At 38.7% G+C, this 24,828-nt stretch overlaps 1 protein-coding gene across 1 annotated transcript in view; it reads right to left on the bottom strand.

The window, feature by feature from the left end:
* Positions 1–1,024: 1,024 nt before the first annotated feature.
* Acadsb (acyl-CoA dehydrogenase short/branched chain) overlaps positions 1,025–24,828 on the bottom strand; it is a 44,118-nt gene continuing 20,314 nt past the window's right edge. The window contains exons 2-11 of the mRNA XM_060381234.1: positions 23,721–23,871; positions 22,038–22,138; positions 19,342–19,548; positions 16,979–17,149; positions 15,240–15,365; positions 13,422–13,514; positions 10,086–10,175; positions 6,559–6,696; positions 4,353–4,452; positions 1,025–3,676 (exon numbers count right to left, since the gene is read on the bottom strand). Coding sequence (XP_060237217.1) covers positions 3,606–3,676; positions 4,353–4,452; positions 6,559–6,696; positions 10,086–10,175; positions 13,422–13,514; positions 15,240–15,365; positions 16,979–17,149; positions 19,342–19,548; positions 22,038–22,138; positions 23,721–23,871 — 1,248 coding nt within the window. The 3' untranslated portion in view covers positions 1,025–3,605. The remainder of the gene's footprint in view (positions 3,677–4,352; positions 4,453–6,558; positions 6,697–10,085; positions 10,176–13,421; positions 13,515–15,239; positions 15,366–16,978; positions 17,150–19,341; positions 19,549–22,037; positions 22,139–23,720; positions 23,872–24,828) is intronic.

Below are 24,828 nucleotides of genomic sequence, written 5' to 3'. Positions count from 1 at the left end.
ACCTTAATGACTCCAAGGAATGAAAGGAAGAGAGCCTTCAGCAGCCAGGTTTCAAGGGTGTAGAATGGAGCTAGGCTTGGTAATGCACACCAGCTCTTGGGAGGCAGAGGCAAATGGAATCCGTGAGTTCTTGAGGCTAGCCTGGTACACATGGTGAGTTCTAGGATATGCAGGGCTACTTAGAGAGACCCTGTGTCAAAAAAGAAGAAGAAGGAAAAAAAAAAAAAAGCTCTAGAATGACAGGTGGGATGGAGTAAAGGCATTAAGTGTTTGCTATCATTTCAGTAGATCTAAAGATCTCCTCCAGCAGAGCACCGACACTGGCACTTTTCTGCTTTATATTTTCATGAATATACATTAATGAAAACAGAGAAGGGGCACAGAGATGGCCACACCTTTAGATTAGGGGCTATTTACCTTTGTCATGGTAGCTCAGAAACCACAATACTCTGAATGTAGCAACCACACAAAAACAAATTTCTGAGTGAAAAAAATTAGCAATGTCTAGATTTTTAAACTGATGTAGGAATAAGGTAAACACAAGCTGAAATCTCCTACAGCTCTGTACTGTAGACTATCCCTGTGTAAAAGGTGCAGTAATACAGGTTTACAAAGAGTAATTCTTAAACACACAGGCATACACATCTGCTAGATAATATCTATGCTAGGAGGGTGTATTCCAAGGCAGTGGCCTCTCTCCTTGAGAGCTGCTTACACTGCCATGAACAAACAGAGTCCTCCAGGGGGGAATATTTTTAGCATCATGAATTTAAACTTGGTCTGTACTATAAGACCTCTTCTCTGAAAACAAAGGAAACGGGCTTACCTGAGAAGAGAGCTATTGGAATGATGGACAAAGGCGTTGTGTCTGCCGTTCCAGAAGACTACATTTGTTTTTCATGTGTGTATGTGACAATTATATTTTATCCTAGCAGCAAGACTCTCTAGTTAATTTAGTGCTTTATCTTTTCATTCCCCATAGAATACTGATTTTGTATCAATGAACATAATCTCATACACACCATTAAAATGAAACTTTCACTTTATGACAGATCAGCACAAATACCCTTCAGAGTATTTCTTGAAAAACAGTCTAACAGTGATGCCAAATGATCTCATACAGCCATCTTCAGACCTGACTTCCTTTGATAGCCTAAGAGTCTTGGCAAGTGACTGATCAATTACAACACTACTGAAATGTTCGTTCTTTATCAGTTAAACTTGAAATAAATCAACAACAAAATAAAATAAGGGCAAAGACCAATATCTGTTGAACAACTGTTTGGTAACAGAAAAAATGCTGAATTGGAGCCAGCCCTACATTCTTGTCTTTGACCTTAGGTGGATGATCTGAAAAAGCAAACTTGGTTAAGAGTATTTCACCTTTAAATTGACAGAGTTGTCTTTTATGGTTTCCTATGTTCTTTCTAGGTTTAAATTTCCATGATCGTCAAGTCCATGGCATTGATTCCATAATTGATTTTCATGTGATAAATGAAATCTCTAAGAATACAAACTCAGCAAACAGTTCCATCTGTATATAACAGGTCAGTTCTTTATCTCCTGTGCCCTGTGTCATCTTAATCCCCAAATTAACAAACAGCTTTAGGCTTCTTACCGAACACAAACTAAGATACGTAGTTTCATGATGGATTACAAAGTCATGGAAATCAGAACCCATAACAGAAGAAATATGAGTAGACCCCAAACATCCTCTCTGGTTAAACGATATAAGATCTCAATGACAGAAGCAGGCAAGTTCATATGTTAATTATACTAAGAGCTAATACATATTCACTATTCTTTGTGAATAGGTGCAAAACATATACACAGAATCAGAACTCCACAGACACACTTAAAGTGCAAATACGTAAAGGACAGTCTCTGCTCGTGCTGTGAGTTAGAGCATGGCATTTGTCACACTTCCGTGTTTCTCACTCTAGAAGAGGAACGGTGAAGTCTGTTTACTCACACTGACTCCGACAGCATTGTCTGCAAGCCCACATCTTTCAGTCACAGAAGGGGAAGATGTCCGAGCCCCGTTGGGGCACCGCATCCATCCCTTACATTCTTATCACACCTATCTGTCCGTTCTGAAAGACTGGGACTTTCATCATTTCCCCATTTGAAAGTCAAGTAGATTTTGTCTCTTTGGATTTAAAGTCAAAATTTGTCCTATTTCTTCCTACTGTTTTAATGTAATTTCTATCTCAACCGTATTTACACAACCTTGCATATTTAACTATGATTTGCATTGTGGAAATTAATTTAGCTCAATAAACATGACTGTGCAAAGCAAAATTACCTAGAAAATGTCAGGTTTTCTTAATAAACATTATCATTTTGCAAAACTACTAAAATACTTTCTGTATAGAAGTAATGGTTATTTTCAGCAACTGCATGTACCTTAGGGCATTTTTCACAGCTAACGTGTGGTGTTTCCTCAGGAAATGTGAAACTCACTTGTCTGCTGTCTACTTCTCTTTCCAGAGGACTCAGGATCTGTAACTAGAGGGTCTTCTCCTCCCTGTTAAGTTCCCACCACTGATCAATGGCTTTGCCAGCTGTAGATCTGATTAGGCTTTGCCTGTTTTTCATTTTCATTGTAAAATATAGATCTTTGTCTTCATAAATATAAAATTACTTAATATACTCTATAAATGACTACATCTATTTATATTGAATGCGCCTTTTAAGACTATCTAATCTCCTGTTCCCCATTCCTTATGAGATTGTGAGAGTATTTCCTTATATGGGTTAGAAATTTCTTTTGAGAATCAATTTTAAAAACCAAAATTGAATTTCTCAATTAATTACTATTAGGATAAAGTCCAATAATCAAGAATGAGAGAAAAATATTCAATTAAAATACAGAAATAAATCATACTACTGAAAAATAGTTCATGATATAATGAATCATTTTCAGATGATTTAGGCCAAATTATTTAAACTGTATAGTTGAAGACTAATACAGGAACATGTTTTCTTTTCTTAATGACCTGCTAAAAGCCACCACATAATATATCTTTCATACAGGTCAATTATAGCAGCCAAACATACTGCTTTTGTTGGGTGAAATAATATTTTGGGCTTTTGGTTGTTGTCAGTTATATGGCCTACAAGTTATATCTTTATTTTCTACTATTTCTTTGACACTTAGAACTAGGAGTTCTAGATTTTTCCAAATAAATTTTATCAGTTTCTACCTTGTTTGGCAACTTCCCACTGAATCTATAAAATACTGAATAAAAATTGCCAACGGTAACCAATGTTCCCCAGCTCACACTGCAGTACAAAGATTGAGTAAACAGAAAGTGACCATCTCTGTCAGCAATACCAATACTTCACGTTTTCATCCTCCCAAATGCTAGGACAGTGAAACTTCTGTGTACTCTCAAACTAGGATGAGAAATATAAATGTGTACAAAAGCTTATAAGAAGCTTTAGGGTGAACTGGAAAGAGAAAGGAATAAAATCCAGGCCTGAGGGTGAGTACAAGGGGCTTCAAACAGAACGCTGCAATGCTCTGCAGCCTCTGCTCAATAAGGCACAGTAGCTGGACACAGTTTGCCAGTGACACCAGAGAGGACCCAGTCCCCCAGGCATCAGTATTCCGCATCGATGCTCTTTGCAATGGTGCTCAGCTGGATGTTGGATGTTCCTTCATATATTGTACCTTAAACAAAAGTGAGAGAAAGGACAATTAGGAGCACACCCACAGCTAAAGAGAGCCACACAAGAGATGAGTGCTAACGATATCACCCCAAGTTTGCTCTAAGTCACAGAGTTCACGGTTCACAGTGATTCTGACTAAGGTAACAATTTTCCACTTGATGTGTAGATCACTAAAATCAGCTTTGAGCAGTTGAGGATTTGGCTCTTAGAGCATTGGTGTATAAGCCCAGCTGCTTCTAAGGACCTGGCAACTTTTAGAACTCCTATTTACTCTCCTTACTGCTGGTGGAGCACTGGAGCAGTCAGGCATGATGAGGCAACTGCCTTCTGAAATTAGGACCATACTTCAAGAAATAGTATTATACTATAGGAATGGTAAATACTAACAATTTAGTAACAGAAAAATGAAGATAGTGGATTTTGTCGCAGTTCTCTTAAAATGTCTACTGGGGCATTTTAAGAGTCAATTTGGTGTTTTTTAGAAATATAAATTCATTTTTCTGATAGGAAGAAGAAAAAGCAAGAAATCCAGTCATGAAGAAAGTCAATAAACATACTGTTGAGATTAAAATGTTTTTACCTAAGTACTAGTGATATAAAATCAACAAATACAATAGCCCAAATACCCACAGTGGCAAATAAAATAAAGCAAAATAAACCATCAAAAGTCTGCTTACCAATCTTTGCATCTCGGAAGAATTTTTCCACAGGGTAATCTTTGGTGTAGCCGACTCCTCCCATCCATTCAATGCACTTACTTGTTGTTAGCCCAGCAATCTACCAAAGGCAAGTAGCAAGTTACAGAAAGGAAGCTCAAAAACTTGGGCATGTTGAGCCTGTCAGCGACAGCTTTAGGAGCACAGACTCACTGCTAGCTAGTGGAAGGGCTGCAGTTCTTTTGTAAGTCTATACACCATTTCTCTAAAATACCCCGTTAATTTACAGATTAAAAAAAATAGAAATCAGACTTGTTCATATGCACATGCTTCTCAACAGGCATCATTTATTAGCAAATATTTACTGAGAGTGGGACAAGACAGACACTGCCCCTCCTGTCCTTGGGGTCTTTTAGAGACAAACATTAAATCAATTGGTACAGATTTTATAAGCGGCAGAGAGCAGAGCTTGTCAGGGAAACTGTTGTGAGGAAACAGCTTGGATGAGTCCTATAATGCCAGTTAGGGGTACTACACACTGAGGAACAACATGTACAAGAGCTCCAAGGAGAATAGAGGCCCATTGCCTTAGGGTCCAGAGAGACTGGGGTCAGGATGAGAGGGAGAAACAGACTAAATGGGTAGGCTGGCCTTGGAGGAGGGCAAGCAGTTTGACTATTGTAATGGTTCTTCAAGGATGTCCAGGGAGCCTAATACCCAGAAATTAACTGTGCTATCTTACTCGGCAACACAAGGGGTTTGCAGCTGGGACTAAGGTAAGGACTTAACATAAGTTATCCTTGGGATGGAGCATGTAATCCCCACAGTGCTTATAAAGCAGGAAGGATGCTGGAGAGATAGTCAGTGAAGGCAAGCTGACTACAGCAACAAGGAGAGGGAGGAGGAGGGAGGAAGGGAGAGACAGAAAGAGAGAGCGCACTTTGGATGTACTACATTGCCGGCCATGAATATGGACAAAAGACCTGTGAGTCAAGGACGCAAGCAGCCCTTGGGAGCTGGAAGATTCTTCCCTAGAGCCTCCAGAAAGCCTGTTCTGCTAACATCTTCATTTGATATCTGTAAAGCCCCATTTCACACTTCTGACCTCTCAAAGTGGAGATGATAAAACTGCCTATTTCTGTTCACTACCTTTTGGGAAATTTGCTTGCTATACTATTGGGAGAAACTAACATGAATATTGTTTCATGTACCGTGAGACTTCAAGTTCAAAGTGACATCATGGACACTAAAAAGACAGCAAGATTGGACTGGACACAGCAATAGAAACCACGGGAGCAGCTGGGTGCTCCAGGAGTTTGGCTAAGAAATGATGCAGCCTGGACATAGGTGGCAGAGAAAGCGAGTGAGTAAGTGAGAGATACAGACAGAGGGTGTAGAAGTGAAGGAGCGGAGGGAAGGAAGGGGAGAAAGATGGAAGAAAAGAGAGAGAGGAAAGAGGAGAGAGAGTCTCTGGAGGTTAGGCTCTCTCTGGATATCCTTGAGACACCATTAAAATAGTTAAATTGCTCGTCCTCCTCCAAGGCAGCTTGCCCTTTCTGTTTCTTCTCTTTTACATTGATGCCAGCTCATGGCAGTCTCTCATTTTAGGAGTTGTTAGGATTAAATGAACATTTATTGGTGTATCCAACTTGTATCCCATGGGCTATATGTACCACAGAAAAGCTATGAAAGCAGCTCATCACATCTGGATATGAGAATGTCAGAAGTTTGGATACTCCTAAATAAAAATATCAGACAGTGTCAAGACTGGGAGACACCTGCTTCATGATGTGGGTCAACTCTCTTGCCATAGTTCCACGTGCACAGAGAGAATGGATATGTCTGAGTAAAATGTATTGCACAAAAATATCATCTTTTCTTGGTGCTTTAAATCTCATATGGTCCTGGCGTGAACATGTCTTCCTTGACACTCACTATACCCCAATTGAAACCATGGGCTTGAAGCCATAGCTCAGAGGAGGCCTCTATGTACTTGGGGTGGTGTATTGCAACCTGAGCGGGCCATTCTTGAAAACACGGAGACACCACAGAAACAACACATCTTCCCATGGCAGCTTTACCCTTACTCTTTACTTTTCTACTTCAGGAAATAGAAAGTGCGCCTTCTCTTCCTTGGAAGATAACCTAAGTTTATGCAGTATTCCTAAGTGAGAAGCTAATAATCTCGTGTATGAAAGAGGAGGCTGATCAACTCCTTCTATTTTACCTCTGACGCGTAATATTTGGCCATGGACGCTTCTTTTATGAATGGCCTTCCGGCTTCTACAAGCCTAGCAGCGTTGTACGTTAATAATCGTGCAGCTTCCAGCTGGGTGGCCACCTGAGCCACTTGGTGTTGGAGCCCCTGTATAACATTGAGACCCATGTTAGAAAATGACAGTTTGCAAAACTTAGCTTACCTCTAACTGCAAGCACAATATACAGTACCCAGACTCAAAATATTCCCCCAAAGAAATCCAAATTAACTCCTTCTAAATACCTTAAAACTGCAATCTAAAATTAATAACTAGAGGGATTATGGAATCTTTCAAAAAAAGTTTTAAAAAAAATTTTTCAAACTCATGGAATCTTTCACAGTTTGTTAATACTTTAAATAATGTCATCATAAAGTTCAGCTTTAAAACCTTGACTCTCTGCCATTTGATATTCTTCTATTGAGAATCTCTGTTTAGCTCTGAACCCCATTTTTCAATTGAGTTACTTAGTTTGTTGGTGTTTAACTTCTTGAGTTCTTTATATATTCTGTACATTAGCCCTCTGTCAGATAGAGGGTTGGTGAAGATCCTTTCCCAGTCTGTAGGCTATTGTTTTATTCCGATGACAGTGTCCTTTGCTTTACAGAAGCTTTTCAGTTTCATGAGGTTCCATTTATTGATTGTTGATCTTAGAGCCTGTGCTGTTGGTGTTCTGTTCAGAAAGTTGTCTCCTGTGCCAATGAGTTTAAGGCTCTTCACACTTTTTCTTCTAACAGGCTTAGTGCATCTGGTTTTATGTTGAGGTCTTTGATCCGCTTGGACTTTAGTTTTGTGCAGGGCGATAAATACGGATCTATTTTTATTTATACATGTAGATATCCAGTTAGACCAGAACTATTTCTTGAAGATGCTATCTTTTTTTTCCATTGTATGGTCTTGGCTTCTTTGTCAAAAATCAAGTATCTGTAGGTGTGTGGGCTTATTTCTATGTCTTCAATTAGATTCCATTGACCCACCAGTCTGTTTCTAGGCCAGTTCCATGACATTTGTATTACTGTTGCTCTATAGTACAGCTTGAGATCAGGGATGGAGACACCTCCAGAAGCTCTGTTATTATACAGGATTGTTTTAGCAATTCTGGGTTTTTGTTTTCCATATGAAATTGAGAATTGTTCTTTCAAGTTCTGTAAAGAATTGTGTTGGTATTTTGATGGGGATTGCACTGAATCTGTAGGTTGCTTTTGGTAGGAAGGCATTTTCACTGTATTAATCCTACCGATCCATGAGCATGGGAGATCTTTCCATCTTCTGATATCTTCTTAAACTTCTTTTTTCAAAGACTCGAAGTTCTTATCACACAAGTGTTTCACTTGCTTGGTTAGAGTTAGACCTACTAAGCTTTCATTTTGATATTGAGGGACAGACAAGTAATCCTAGTATTTGAGATTCAGAAACAAGATTTATTGCTGCAAGTTCATGTTCAGCCTGGGCTACACACTGAGACCCTGTATTAAAACAAAACAAAACAAAACAAAACAAAACAAAACAAAACAGAACAGAACAGAACAAAACAAAACAAAAATAAACCCAGAAAACCCAATTTGCTAAAAATACAGTCTCAATGTTTACTACAGACTAGAATGTTTCTCATGGCTAATCTATTCACCATTCGAGCATTTACTATATGCTAGCTCTGTGTTGAGCAATGGGAGGTACAACATTGAACATTATAGCCAGAATCCCTTGTTTTCATTATTCGAGTCTAACAAGAGTAATCAATTAAATAATTTCAGTAATATGTGATGAAGATTAAGACACTCAGAGCAATTACTTAATAATCCCATTAATAAAAAGCCTTTCCTAAATGAAAGAAGTAAATGGATATTTGTAAATATCTGGTAGATTATTTTCTTTCTGTGATATTTGATATTTACATTATTTTGATATGCACAAAGCCTATCATAGATATGTAAGTTATGAAGCATCATAATAAATGGAATGTCTGCAAGCCTATGCAAAGAGTAAATATCTCCCTGCTGTGACATGTCTTTTCACTTAAGCCATCTCTTTTTGTGTTACGGGCTTGAACTCTGAGTCATACTACATTCTAGGTCAGTTAAACTAGTCACCATGGTGTTGTTTATTCAATGACCACATGAAGTACAATGGGAAGCAAAAAGTTAACAGTGGTAGGCCTCCTGCCTTGAAAAAAAATTTCCCCCCTCAAAACAAAACAAAAAAAAAAAAGAATAACTGATGATAGCTAGATATAGGTTCCCTGAGAGCACTGTAAACACATGGAGGACATGCTCAAATCTATGCTGAATTATCAACCAAGAAATGTAAGGATGAACTGCCTAGACCTGTCCTTAAAGCTCTGAAGTCTAGAGTTACAAGGATGCCACTGACACACTCAGGTGAAAAACAAGTCATTTTGGTGAGAGGACAGTGAGCTATAACCCTACTGACTCTCACCAAAGGGGTTAAAGATCAAATTTCCTTTTCTCTCCACACCCCCTTTGTTGGTTTGTTTTAAGATAAGCTCTCTATATACCCCTGGCTGTCCTGGACACAGAGACCCCCTTGTCTCTGCCTCCTAAGGGCTGGGATTAAAAACATGTACCATTATGCCTGGCATGACCAAATTTCTTAATATTAAATTTCTGCCTTAAAAAAAATGGTACACCTCAAAAGTGTCTAAAAATGCCACCATCATTATACTCAGTAATTTACCTGACTCTGAGTACATATAAAGAAACACTGATTCCTAGCTTACAGGGAAAATCAAAAGCTCCCTTTAACTTGTCTCACTGTTTGCCTTTCTTGCTGCCATCTATCTAGAAACTACCTTTGAGAGAACACCCTAGTATACTGAAATTAGATAGAAGCTAAAAACAAAACCAAAAAAACTACATACCAGTTACAAGACTTTGGGAACCCACCTTCTGCGTGCCTGTTTCTCTTGTGTAGGGATGGAGATGATGGAAGAAGCTATGGCTAGTACAGGGTAAGCATTCCTAATCTGAAATCCAAAGTCTAAAACTTTTTGAGTATCAAGATGGTGCCACAAGTAGAAAGTTCAACCCATGACATTTTGCTTCATACTACAAATAGGGTGTATATGGAATATAAATGAATTTTGTTACATTTACTTCACATACCCAGGATATCTTACCACATCGACAAACATGTCCTAAACTCCAAAAACATCTAAAGCCTGAAACATTTCTTGTGCCAGGCATTTCAGATAAAGTCCTATGAACCTGCACCTGGAAGATCTAGAGTGTAAACCCAGGAGACACTGGACTTCTGAGGTGGTGAGAAGACCGCTCTCCAGTGCCCACCAAAGCATCCAGGCATACAACAGCTGGCCGCAAGGACTATAGTTGTGCCATTGTAAAAGATTAAGGTGGCCACAAGTGTATCCCATGAGACCTATTTATCCTCCCAGTAAAACATCGTTAGGTGACTTTTCCCATGGCTTTCAGCACAGGAAGAGGGAAAGCCCAGGACAACGGAGTTTAATTTATATATATACCTGAAAATCAAATATTCGTTTGCCAAACTGTATCCTTTCCTTAATGTACGGAATAGTGTAGTCAAAACAGCCTTGGGCTAGTCCTAGCATCTGTTTAAAAGAGAGAGAGAAAAACCAAAAGATCAAAATGTATTTTGTTACACGTTTATGCCTTTAGTTACACAAGTTGCAAATTCCTTTCACAGGGAGACTGAACCATGGGGAAAGGAGGGGGAATGCAGAGCTGAGAGGTGAGAAAGGGAGGGAGGAGGTGGGAGGTGCACTGGAGATTCACTACATACCTTTATCCACTGTATCTGCTCATCTGGGGACAACGTGGACTTATTTCATATACGGAGGGGTGAGTGTATTTAATTCTAACACAGGAGCAAATTCTGGCTACAGCTATCTTCACACAACCAGGACACTGCTCAGATAACCCCTTCATCAGGCTCTGATTCTCCAGGCCTGAAGTGAGCTGTGGGAGCTTCACCCAGAACTGACTCAAAACTGCAAACTGTTTCTATAGTCCTCAAAGTCAAATATGGAAAGTCACCACTTTGTTTTGCTTTGTTTGTTTTGCTCCTTGAAGAGGGGAAAATCCATGGTGTCAATCATGCTAGGCAAGCACTCTACCACAGAGTGGGATGAAAGGGGATGAGGCCTAAGCATCAGTGTTTTAAAAACTTCTTTGGATGACTTAACTGGGATTCAGACAAGTGAGAAGAGAATCTGGTGAAAACACTAATTTACACACTTGAAGGACAAGTCAAGATGTGGTAACAATTTTAGCTAAATTGTCTCATTGCTAACCAATTTCCATATCTATTGAACTATCTGAGCCTAAAAGTGGTTTCTAAACTTCAACATTAGGTAGCTGGTAAATCACTATCTAATTATGTCAAACTATGTAGGTTTTAAAAAAGAAAAAAAATCAATAGTTAAAGCTTTGGTGGGGGGAATGTTCACAAACATCACTATTTCATTAGTGTTCATTCACATTTTCTTTTAGCCATTGTTTAGTATTCTCTGGAGAACAGAAGATTGTATCCAAAATTAAGGGGACAATGCCCCACAAAGCACAAATTAGAATGAGGCAGCATGTTTTTGTGATTATAGATAATGTCATCCATAATGACATTAACAAAAGCATGTAAGCTTCTATTGACGTGAAGGTTGATTTTGGTTTTAAAATTTTTTATTTTCATTATTTTTTTAATGTGTTCGGGTGTTTTACTTGCAAGTATATCTGTGCAACATGTGCATGCAAGACCCTCAGAGGCCAGAAGAGGGTACTGGATGCCCTGGGACTGGAGTTACAGCTGGTTGTGGGCTGCCATGTGTGCTGGGAACCAATGCTGGGTTCTCCAGAAGAGCAGCCACTGCTCTTGACCACTGGTTTTCCCTCCAGCCCATTTATTTGTTTGTTTGTTTGTTTTCTGTAGGTTTTGTTATGTAGGCACATTGGGCCTGAACTTGCTATGTCTATCCTTAAACTCTCAACCCTTTTACTTCAAGCTTCTGGGATCACCAGGCTTAAACACTGAGATGATCAACTGTGAGTGAAAAAACATGCATTTCTATTTTGGTAAAAATGTTTCTATTTTATTTATTTATTTGTTTATTGTTTTTCAATACAGGGTTTCTCTGTGTAGCCTTGGCTGTCCTGGACTATGTTTCCATTTTAAATAGTAAAGAAATAAATTTTCTTTGCAACTGCAGAGTTTTAAGGAACAGTGACTCCACTTCACTGTTACATTTACCTTTTCCTCTGCAAGCACCCACCGAGACACAGTACATACCTGCTCTTAACATTTCACTGGGTTACAGGATAATATGGACTAACTGGAGTAAAGCCCATGTCATGGACTTCATGGCCAGAATATTTATATTGTGTATATGTCTAGGAACCTCAAGCCATCACATTGGAGCTTTAATGCTGTGAATTTACACAACAAGAAAACCTTTAAAAGCAATGGTAGGCTAGTACTCTTTCTAGCTTTGTTAGAAACTGAAGGCAAATTTTGGTCAAAGACTACTTTGCTAGGTTGAGGGTATAGCTCAGATGTAAAGCAGATGTTTAGCATGTTTGGGGTCCTGGATTAAATCCTCAGCAACCATTCCCCCAACCCCACATCAGAAAAAAAAAAAAACATCTTGTTAATGTCCTGAAGAACAGGGGGCTGGAGAGATGGCTCAGAGTTTAAGAGCACTGGCTGCTCTCCTAGAGGTCATGAGTTTAATTTCCAGCAACCACATGATGGCTCACAACCATCTATAATGAGATCTGGTGCCCTCTTCTGGCATGCAGCTCTACATGCAGACAGAACATTGTATACATAATAAATAAATAAATCTTTAAAAAATATATATTAAATAACAGCAGAAAAAAAAACACGGAGTAATAATTAAATATTTATCTCAACAGCTAGCAGATGTAATTTATATCAAAACTAAAAACTTTGAGTTAGTAAATCTTAGTAAATCTTGGATACTGATTAAAGACAAATATATATCTGACTATTGATAGGTCCAGGTAGGGCTTAGGGGTTCACTGCTGAACTAAGTGCTACTGACAATTTTAGGTGTGGGGTAAGTCATTGCCTTTAGTTGTGTACCCACTGATGACTCCACCAAGTTCCAATGCATAGTCCCAACCCAGTGCTCACATAGATGGCCCTGGAAATGATCACTAAACAAAACCAATAGTCATCAATCTGAATCAGGTGGGACGAAGGGGTTGTGGGGTTGTGTGCTAAGGATGGGAAGAAGATGAAAGATGCTGGGGAGAGAGTTATCAGAATAATACATACATACATATATAAAGAGGTATGATATATATCAAGGTAGGGATTAGGGTTATACATATATATATATGTGGATCCTTACATAATAGAACACAGTATATATACATGTATATACATACATATATATGTACATACATATATGTACATACACATATATATGTATGTATGTATACGTACATAATAGAATATATATCCTTATATAGTAGAGTGACTGTTCATAATTTTAAAATTTTCTAAGAGGATGTCAAGTTTTGAAAAATTAACTGAAAAACAGAAGCCATATTCAATATATACTATACTTAGAAGTTATTGGTCTAGGTACTAGATAATATTTAATGTTCTCAAAGCAGAAAACAGCTATTACTAAGCCACTGTTTGGCACTTACATAATTGACCAAAGTAGAACTTGAAAGAAAAAAATCTGATGCCATTCTTTTCCCTGTATAAGGAGAGGGTGCCACCTTGTGTTGAAAAGCTTCTGGATGCTCATCTTATTGCAACTTTTTTTTTTAATTGGCTCAAAGTGTGAAAGAGTTAAAACGTGACTTACCTGAGCAGCAATTCCTATTCTCCCTTCATTAAGACTTCCTATGGCATACTTATAGCCATGTCCAACATCTCCCAAAATACTGGTTTCTGGAACCTGAAAATACAAATGTTTACTTATCTCTAAATTTAGATTTATACAATTTATTTTGATTCTAAATACACACAGCATGTAATTACACATACATACTTGAACACACACACACACACACACACACACACACACACACATATATATCCCCAACTTGTGTGATATTAATGTATCATAGTATTGACTAAACTTCAATGAGGGAAGCTGCATAGATGGTTGAGTGGTTAAAAGCACTCATTTTTCCAAAGGTCCCAAGTTCAACTCCTAGCACTCAACATGATGTCTCACAGCCATCTGTATCTTCAATTTCAGGGAATCTGACATCTTCTTACTTCTTCAGGCACCATGCAGGTATGTGGTACACATACATGCAGTCAGGCAAAACACTCATACTCAGAAAATAAAATAAATCTAAAACAATTAAGGAAAAAAAAAACACCAAAACTCCAGTTTGTTTGCCTGCTGACATCCGTGTGCCTCCCTCCAAGTCCGTGTTTCTCACTCTGAGCCTAAGCATAATCTACTTAATAAATGAATGATTTTATAAAAAGGGAGTCTTATATAATTTGTCAGTAACGTAAGTGAATAATAATTTATCTCCAATTCTTATTTGTATGTTAATAGTGTTGATATAATTCATTAGAAACTACAGAAGCATGAAATATTTTCAAAAGCAAGAGTAATGAGCAGTTTTTCTGTTGAGATGCTTCATTTTCAGAAGCGTCTACTGAGGTGTGTGTACATGTGTGTTGTACACACGTGTGAGTGGGCACACTCTTCTGCCCGGCAGGAGTTAACACTAGAAGTGGCAGGTGGCTCAGTGGCTAAGAGCAATGGCTGCTCTCCCAGAGGATCCAGGTTCTCTTCCCAGATCCCACGTGGCGGCTCATAAATGTTTGTGATTCCAGTTCAAGGAGATTCTACACTCTTTTCTACCGTAGGCACACATGTGGTTCAAACACACACACACACACACACACACACAACAACAACAACAACAACAACCTTCATGTACATAAAAATAAATATCCCTAACAATCAATAGTAGGAACAATAGAAAATACTTCGCTTTAGTTGGGAGTGAGAGCAGGGAAGAATGGAAAGGATAAGGCAAAGCAGGAAGAAGGAGGGAGGGAGGGAGGCCCAGAGATGTGTATAAAGACATCTCAGTACCTCCAGACACATATGCCCACAAAGATCCAGGAGCAGTGGAACATGTGTGATGACCCAGCCTACCCACACCAGGCTCCTGCTCAGCCTCAGCAACCTGGAGGAAGATGCTGTCTTATGGAGTGCTGCCTGGCTGCTCTCCATGCTTTACTTTCCGTACTGTCTACTCACTGAGCAACATCCCCATCTTGTGGCCATTGGTGTACAGATCTCGGAATTCCTTCTCAAGCCTCAAGTTCACAATTTGGTTCACAAGTGCCAAATTTATAAAGTATATGTGTTTCAGACGTATGTAAGTTGTAGAAGTAAGAATAAAAATTAAGATTTTTAACATATAGCATTTGCTTCCCAGATCAGAGGCTGGACAGAAATGTTTCAACTGTGGGCCTCAACTCTTATGAAAAATGTCTTTGGTCAGGGCTTAATTGCTGACCAGTTCCACCAAGGACTTTTTTATGTACACTTACACCATTTGCTGTTTTTCATTTCTCTTGTATATTTCCTGTGGTCCTATGTAAGGTTCATTTCTCATCAGTCTACTAAGTATTCTAGAATACCTACCTTGACATTTTCAAATGTTAACTGACAGGTGGAAGAAGCTCTGATCCCCAATTTTTTTTCTGTTTTCCCAATATGAAAACCTTCTGTATCTCGGTCTACTATAAAGCAGGTGATGCCTTTGTATCCCTAAAGAAAAAAAAAAAAGGGTAAATGTGATGTTCATTTAGGCTTTAAAATCCCTATTTATACCTCTTTTTCAAAGTAAGAAAAGGGTTACAGAGATGGCAAAGCAGTTAAGAGTACTTGCTGCCCTTCCAGAGGACCCGAGTTTGGTTTCCAATACCTACATTGTGGTTCACACTTGTCTGTAACTCTAATTTTGTGGAATTTAGTTCCCTCTTCTGGCTTCAATGAGCATCAGACATGCATGTAGTTCTCAAATGCACATGCAGGCAAAACACTCACACGCATAAAAAATACAAAAATAAAAAACATAAAGAGTTCAAAGTAAAAAGAAAGTTACAGGGCTAGAGAGATGGCGCAGCTGGTAGGTGAAGTGCCACTATGCACATGAAGATGTGTGTTTGATTTGGAGTACCCAGGTGAAAAGCCGAGTGTCGTGGCATGTGCTTGTCATACCAGGGAGACAGACACAGGCAAGTCCCTGGAGCTTGCTGGCCAGTGAGCCAAGCTTTATCACTGAGGCCCAGGTCTCAAAGAGCTGGATGCTGGAGGGAGGATTCAGCAGTCAACAGCACACACTGCTTTTGTAGAGGACTCAAGTTTGGCTCCCCATACCAGAGCGGGTAGCTCACAACCACAAGCAACTCCAGCTGCAGCCAATGTGACCTCTTCTGGACATCATGGGCACCTGTACCCATGTGCATACATCCCTAACACACAGAAAAATACATATACACATAGATACAAATTCTTAAAAAAAAAATCAAACTTTAAAACAAAGGTGGCCAGCTCCCTAGAAACATTGCCTGGGGTTGACTTCTGGTTTCCTCATAGATACACCCACAACCACACAAACACACACATATGCACACATGTACAAAAATAAAAGAAAGCTAAAATGGACTTCAGTAATAAATACTGAAGGACTCTGAATCGCAACACGTACATTACAAAACCAGAACAATTGGGAAATATTAGGTACTAAACAAGAACCTCCTGCCAGGCATGGTGGTGCACCATTTAAGTGCACACCAGTTTTTGGGAAACTGAGGAAAGCAGATCTCAGTGAGACTGAGGCCAGCCTGTCTACATAGAACCTTCTAGCACAGCCAATGTTACCTAAAGAGGAACCTTACTACTCCTTGGACTTTTCCACAAACCACAATGGGTGTTAAAATTATTTTTATAATAAGTATGTGATCATGAGACCCTCATGCTTTAAATTCAATATTCTAAACAAATTAGAAAACAAAATAAAACATTCTTACCATTTTGCTATATGGTTTCTTTCCATCTGAATAAAATGCTCTTAAAGTAACATTCTTCAAATTCTTAAAAGAAATGTATTTTTCAAATACTTAAATCCTTCACTATTATACAGAAAAATTCTACCCAATTAAAGATTAGGATATTAGGAAAGAAGTAATAAATGGTTCTCTGTATAATTAATAATTATGTTAACAACAGTTATTTTAGATGAATAAGAATGAAAAAAGTAATCATTCAACTCTCACAGAACAAGGAGCTTAAGACTAATCCTAAAAAGGAAATGAAGGAAGAAAAAGAAAAAAGAGAAAAAGGTAGAGAGAGGAAAGAAGTTTTTTCTTTAAACTTACAGAGGTGGGGTCTACATTTGCGAAAACCAGGAAGAGCTCTGCATGTTCAGCATTGCTAATCCACATCTTCGACCCATTGATGATGTAGTAATTTCCTTTTTTTTCAGCTCTTGTTTTCAAAGCAAAACAGTCGCTACCAGCTCCAGCTTCAGAAAGGCAGAAGCTCCCTAACTATACATATGAGGGAAAAAATTAATTGTACTTATCTTTTGCATAACAAGTCATAAGGAAAAATTGACATTTGTGGGGTTTTGTTTGTTTGTCTTTTGACAGAGTTTCTCTGTGTAGAGCTGGCTGTCCTGGGAACTCAGAAATCCACTTGGCTCTGCCTCCCAAATGCTGGGACGAAAGGCGTGTGTTGCCACTGACCAGCTTTAAAACTGGACATTGGTAAATCAAACCTTTAGTTACTTTAAAAATATATCTATATTTTGGCTGGGCATGGTGGCTTATGCCTTTTAATCCAGCTTTCAGCTGTGAGTTGGAGGCCAGCCTATATAGCTGGCCAGGCAAGTGAGACCCGTTATTTAAAAAGTGCTTATATTTATCAAAACAGAATTGTGATTATTATTTTCTCAAAAGCACCCTTACTATTCACAATAAGCATTTAGGAACACATGCTTGCTGTATAGCATCTCCTAGACTACCTTCATTAAGAGCACAGTTAGATCCACCAGCCCTCTCAGAACTCAAGTAGACGACGAAGAAAGATTATTATAAGTTTGAAGCCAGAAAAAACAAAAAACACATGCTAAAATGTATTTAATTCTAGTAGAAAGTGATCTCAACAAAGATACTAGAAAAATGATTCATGGACGGGTCTGATGCTCTTTGGGTGGATGACACCTAAATGAACATCAGTACAAAGTCCCAATTTATTTCTAATATCAGAGATCAGACCTCTACTCTTGCCTGATGCGTCTAAAACAAAAAGGGGGAACTGTAGAGAGCTGCGGAATGCTATGTCTTAAAGATGGAGCTAGTTTCTGCCTTCCACCTTCCCGATGGTGAGTGCTCTCTGTCACGAACAATTCCACATTTGGCTAAGGTTGAGGATCTGGCTTGCTTCCATGTATGTGGACCTATCTGCATTGCCCACGTGGCACGCCTGGGTTGGCTACCCAGAGGCTATTTAAGCTGTGGGCTGGCTTTCCCCAGGGTCCGAGGATTGTTCAAGGTTCCTGAATAAACTGCATTGAAAAAAAAAAAAAAAAGACATCTCAAAAAAAAAAAAAAAGATACTAGAAAAAGAATTGAGATGAAAGTACTGTTATTTTGCCTAACGATGAGGGTGCATGCCTTTGATCCCAGCACTCATGAGGCAGAGGCAGGCAGGTAAGAGTTCCAGGACAGCCAGTGCTGGAAAAACCCTGTTTAAAAAACAAACAAACAAACAAACAAACAAACCAAAAAAAAACCCCTGCATATTCAATCCATAGTTAACTTGCTTTCAGTTACTTAGCTTAAGGTTAGACATGAAGTGTTGTTTTTAAATAACACATATCTAGACATTACACACAGAAACGATTCCACGTTGTTACTAACTATTGTTATTCTAAAAGCCACATGATGAATGATTCAAATAACAACACACCTCAAAATAAGGGGGGGAGCCTAGCCAAGAGGAAAAGACAATGCAATCAGAACATTAAACAGCTCTGCTTATATTTAACTGATATGCTAACTTTTCACCTGGCATGAACCTTCCTTCTACCATCTCGCTTTTCAGAAGAGGCAGTTCTAGCATGGAATAGAAATGGAATAGAAATCGGTACTCCATCCTTTCAACAACTGATGTTTAAAAAGATGGCATCTTTCTCTTCTGGTGTTTTATGGAGAATTCATGGACATCCATGAATGTTGTGCACTGGAGCATTGCTTGTTGTGTAGCATTAAAGAATTATTGTATGAAATGTAAAATTACTTTTCAACAAGGAAATAAAAGCATGATGCTTTTCAAAAGACAAAAAACAAAAAATAAAACAAAATGGACAAAACAAAAACCAAAAGATGCTGAGTTTGTTTTTTTTTCAAGACAGGGTCTCTCTATACATTCTAGGCTGGCCTAGAAGTTACTATACCCCTGCCTTAGCCCCTGAGTACTAGGATTACAAGCATACACTGCCAAGCCTGGCTAAAAATAATTGTCTCACAATTACTTCCTAAATTTCCACATGACAAATGAGAAGTAGAAGGTGTTTTTCTGGTAGCAGTAATTTATTGAGCACTGCTTAGTTGAGCTTAGTTGATTGATGGTGTGGCATTGTGGTCTTGGATAATTAAAGTCAATACTACAGTTTCCTTTCTCCCAAAAATATTGTAAACTTAGACACAATATATTTCAACAAGCCATTTCAACTCACCTTTTCTGTAACCAGCTTAGGAAAATAGGTGGCCTTCTGTTCTTCTGTCCCGTGCTTTTTAAACAGGTTGTTAACTATTGTGTTCTGGATGTCACACAGGAGAGCCACAGATGCATCCACCTTGGCCAGCTCCTCTACCACTAGCATAGAGCAGAAAAAGGAAGCTCCTGTTCCTCCATATTTTGTGTCAACTTCAATGCCCATCAGCTAAAGCAAAGATAGATAAGGAAAGAGGAGACAAGTGAGGAAAGCTATTTATATATACCAGGAGACTTCTTGCAAATAAAAGTTCAAAGATAAATTGTAAACACTATATGACCTGGGGCCCCATATGCACGGCAAGCACTTTACCGCCACCCACGCTATGGCCACAGCCCACTGTATATATTCTGAATTTTAAAATTTTATGTATATTTTAATTTGATACAGCTATTTTGCTATAAACAATAAATACTAGGGTTTGTTTATTTTTCCTTTTTTTTTCTTTTTTTGAGAAGAATGAACTTATGTTAGATGTATTTTTTTTTCCACCTCGGGCCTCAGATAACAAAGGCACAAAATGCTCTGAAATATAAGTGAATGGAATAAGGAAATCTAAGCATGGCCTTTCTTATTATGAACTGCATGAGATGTTTTGGTATTTCAATACAGGCCCCTCTATACTGATTTGATGTAAGAAGTGAATGCATGAGAACAATCAACCCCCAAGATACATGTCTATAGCTCTAGTTGGCATAGTGTCTTCTAATCAGGTCTTTCTACTTGACCTTTACAGCAGAGATCATGGCTGCATGACCATCCATTTTGGGACACTTTAGTCCAAGATGATTAGTACACAACATCTGGTAGTGCTTGAACAACATGCCCAACAAGTCACAGGTGCTGACACACAACATTAAATGTTGGCCAACATCTTTAGGTAGCCATCTGAGCTCAATGCCCACGTCTGAGGCATGAAATGTCCTTCGTGCTGCTCTAGGTTTAATTGTCGTTATTTTAGGAAAGGAACATGCCATATACAAGTGGCTCAAGACCCACATGAGGTAGCCAAAAAGATAATGCTTCTTTTCTTCCTAAGCTCTCCTAGAACAACACTGCTGCGTTAGGGCTATGACTATATGCTCCAGGCTGATAATGTAAGTGACATAAAGGTAGAATCACAAAGGATGAAATTGCACTGAGAGAGAACTGACAGTGACATCCCCTTGTGAGCGATTGTTGCAATACTGCTTCTCCATCCAGGTCACTAGTACTACTGCGCTCCTGGAAATGTGCAGCAGGTGATTAACACTGGGACTAAAGAGTTAGGAGGCAGCTGAGCAAGAGAAGTTTATATGGGTAGTGAGTGCTGATGGCCCTGAATGCAAGCATTACTTGCAACTGTAAGCAAGAGAAGTTTATATGGGTAGTGAGTGCTGATGGCCCTGAATGCAAGCATTACTTGCAACTGTAAGCAAGAGAAGTTTATATGGGTAGTGAGTGCTGATGGCCCTGAATGCAAGCATTACTTCCTCAGGAGAGCAATTTTCAAGCTGTGAGACCACCAAAGGACTCCCCCAGAAGCCTGGGGGGTGGGGACTGTCAGTGATGGCATCAATCAATGATAATAACAAAATTGGGCGGGAGATGAACCATCGGGTCTTTGTCTTACATACTAAGCTTCTGTATGGCCCAAATGTCTCCACATAGGATTGCATTTTCCTAAGTGTTTCATTGATAACAAAAAGTTAGAAAAACCATCAAAAGATGATCACATTAAAACCAGAAGAAATGACATTTATATGGCTAAGTGCCAAATGCAATAAGGTGACAAACAATATTTAGGAAAGTGGTGCTAACTAGAAGTAACTAGTTTTGGAACATCCTTAGCATTAAAGAAAACAAAAATCCTTTGCACCTAAAGAGAAGGGAGACACCAGGAATGAGTATGGTGATTTTTAAAAAAAGACATTCTCCTTGCAGTTCCTACAATGATAACATCCTACTCACAGCCAGATTAATTCTACTTTAATCTATTCTACAAGTCATACTTACACCAAAGGGCTATGTGAATTACAAAGCTGAAAATCTGGTTAATGTGGAAATCAGATATCAGCTCCGCTTTAACACTGCCACACACCCAAGAATCCACACACAGTGTCCATGATGTGTAATGTTTGATGGCGCTGGCCAGTTCTTTGTTGAGCGGTCCTGTGCACCGTAGGATGTTTAGATAGTAGTGTCCCACGTTTCTACCCACCAAATCCTAGTGGAGTTCTCCTTTAAAAACATTTCCAATTTAAAATGTCAATTCAGTTAAAAACCTTTAACTGTATAAAGTCAACTAAGACCCTAACTGAAAAGAAACAGATACTATTGACTAGGAATGAGAAATTCCCTATGATCCTTATAAACTCTCAATTGAAAAGTTTACATATATTTTAATAAACAAATATGCAAAGATGTATTTAAAAATAGTTGGCCAATACAAAATGGACTCCATGATTTTTTTTGGGGGGGGGGCTTTTTGTTTTGTTTGGGTATTTTTGTCTTATTTGTTTTGATTTTCTTTTTGAAAGACAGAAAGTACAAGAACTTGGGTGGGTAGGAATATAGGGGAAGACAGAGGAGTAGGGGAGAAAAAAGAATAGGATAAAATATATTGTATAACATTTTAAATAATAAAAAATTTGAAATGAGAATTATGAAGCATATACCCCTTGTTGAAATAATCCTTGTATCACAGATTTCTCCATTTTTGAATTTTCATCCATAATTGAAACCAAAGGAGCAATTTGTTCCTGTGCGAATTTTTTGACTGTGGGAAAAAGAATCGCTGGTAAGTCCATGTTTAAGTAGATAAAGTGAGTCTCTTTTTTGTTTTGTTTTATTGATTATAGTTTATTCACTTTGTATCCCAACTGTAGTCCCCTCTCTCTTCCCCTTCCAATCCCACCCTCCCTCTTCTCCTCCCATGCCCCTCCCCCAGTCCACTGATAGGGAAGGTCCTCCTCCTCTTCCATCTGACCCTAGTCTATCAGTTCTTATCAGGACTGGCTGCATTATCTTCCTCTGTGGCCTGGTAAGGCTGCACCCCCCTCAAGGGGAGGTGATCCAAAAGCAGGCCACTAAGTTCATGTCAGAGACAGTCCCTGTTCCCATTACTAGGGAACCTAAAGTGGATATCTTAAAGTTTAGAAAGAAACAGTTCATTAACAATTTGTTGATAAACTTCAACTTTTTAACCAATAAATTAAAATATACATGACTATATTCAGTCTTTCAAAATAGAAATTATAACTTCCTTCTCTAAATACAAAAAAAGCAACTCCCTAATCCCTTTAGAGGAAAAAAATATAATGTGAAAGGCATAAAATAAAAACTGAAAACTTTATTATCCTGGATTTTTAGTTTATCTCCCAAAGGAAACTAATTTTAAGCTTAGATACTCTTTCTGAAAGCTTCCCTTTCAAGTCTTCTGTATGTCTGCCCAGATGCTCTACCTGCCAGCTTACTTCTATTACACAAAGCAACCATAAGACACATATTCAACCTTTTCCCTACTTCCTCCTCCTCTTATTCTTTTTTGTTATTGACCTATCTACCTACCTATCTATCTATCTATCTATCTATCTATCTATCTATCTATCTATCTATCTGAGAGAGAACTTCACTGTATAGCCCTGGTTAGCTTGAAACTTACTATGAGACCACACTGGTCTTGAACTCTTAAACTCACCAAAGGTCTGCCTGCTTCTGGCTTTGGAGTATTGGAATTAAAGGCATATACCACCATGCCAGATACCTATTCTCTCCCTGCTTACACCTTGATTATTTTTAGACACCAGCACATCCCATCTAACATAGACCTTTTAATAGCTGCATAGCCACACACAGAAAGATTTCTCTACCTCAGTACTAAGAATGTTCTAGGGCAGGCAAGTCTTTGTTATGGAGATGCTTTTCCTGTGCATTGTAGGATTGTTAGCATCATGTCCTCACTCCTGAGCTAGATATGTGATGGGGTAATGAAGCAGCTTCTGGGAAGAACGGGAGAATCAGGGAACAGAGAGGGGAAGCCTTAACTTGGAACCTATCCTTTTATTCTGCTGTTGTTTTTATATTACTTTTTTTTCCAAAAAATTATATGAAAATTCCACTCACATGACTCTAAATCCCAGCTACTTTGGAGGTGGAGACAAAAAGGTTACTTGGGTCCAGGAGGTTGAGACCATTGTGAGAAACACAGCAAGATCCTCTCTCAGAAATAAACAAACTCCCTTCAAGCCCACAAACAGAACAACAATAACATAGATGAACATTTCTTCTAGCTGTTTTGTGTCCTTTCACATTAGAGGCTTAACTCACGCCCACAGAATGACGTTGGTAAGTTTACTGACCTACTTTCTTCATCATCGTTTCCTCATCAGTAAATGTTTGTAGAGGTGGAAAAGGTAGTGTGTTATTGAGCAGAGCTTCTGGTTGCGAGGATTTTAGGACTTGAGGAGGATTCTTCCAAGAAGACAAGCAAGTTAGGAACTTTCTTCTTAGCTTTAGGAACAGTCCCAGTTGAAGAAGAGAATACACACAGAAGGAAACAATTTGAACATTAGTTTCTTCGGGAATAACTTTATCACCCATTCTTAAGATTTGTTAGTATGTTTGTGTATGTCTGTGTAAGTTTATTTACACCACGTGTGTGCCAGTGGAACAGGGCGTCAGTGCCGGAAACCAAACCTGTTCTACAAGAACAGTCCCTATAACTTATTCTTATACCCCATACCCATATTTAAAATAAGAGAGCTTAATTTACTACATTTTAAAATTCACTATCTTTTAAGCACAGTGAAAATTCATTGAATATTATATAGTATCTTCTTTATCCAGCAATGAGCTACTCTAAATAAACAAACTCTCTAATTAATGGTTTATTTTTATTTTTTTAAAATTCCGTGTATGTGTGTGGTCTCTGTGTAGGTATGTGCACATGAGGGTCAATGTCTACATAGGCCAGAGGTGCCAGATCCCCCTGGAGTTGGAATTCCAGGCAGTTGTGAGCCAGCTGATGTGGCTGCTGACAACTGAATTTGGATCCTCTGATAAAGGATAATGGATGTCTCTCTCTCCTCTGTCTATATTCCCCCCTCTCTCCTTTTCTTCCTCCTTCATTTTCTTCCTTCCTCCCTCTCTCCCTCCCTCCAGTATTTCTATATATAGCTCAAGCTGTGCTAGAACTCTCTATGCAGAATAGGCTGGCTTCAAAACTCACAGAGACGCCCCTGCCTCTGCCTCCTGGGATTAAAGTTCTATACCACTACCCAACTTCTAGAGCATGCCCTAACATTGAGCTACCTCTCCAGTCATCTCCAGATAACTTTTAAACATCCACGAAACAAGTGTCTACACAGAACTCATTCTCTAGAGACATTTCTCATTTCACTAACTCCTTGATAGAAATACAATACTCCTGTTATTTATGACAATGCCTGTAATCATGGCAGGGAACAT

Source organism: Meriones unguiculatus, chromosome 1 (assembly GCF_030254825.1).
Source record: "Meriones unguiculatus strain TT.TT164.6M chromosome 1, Bangor_MerUng_6.1, whole genome shotgun sequence".
Taxonomy (NCBI): domain Eukaryota; kingdom Metazoa; phylum Chordata; class Mammalia; order Rodentia; family Muridae; genus Meriones; species Meriones unguiculatus.
Note: the sequence above shows the minus strand (reverse complement) of the source record. Positions and strands in the feature narration are given on the sequence as shown.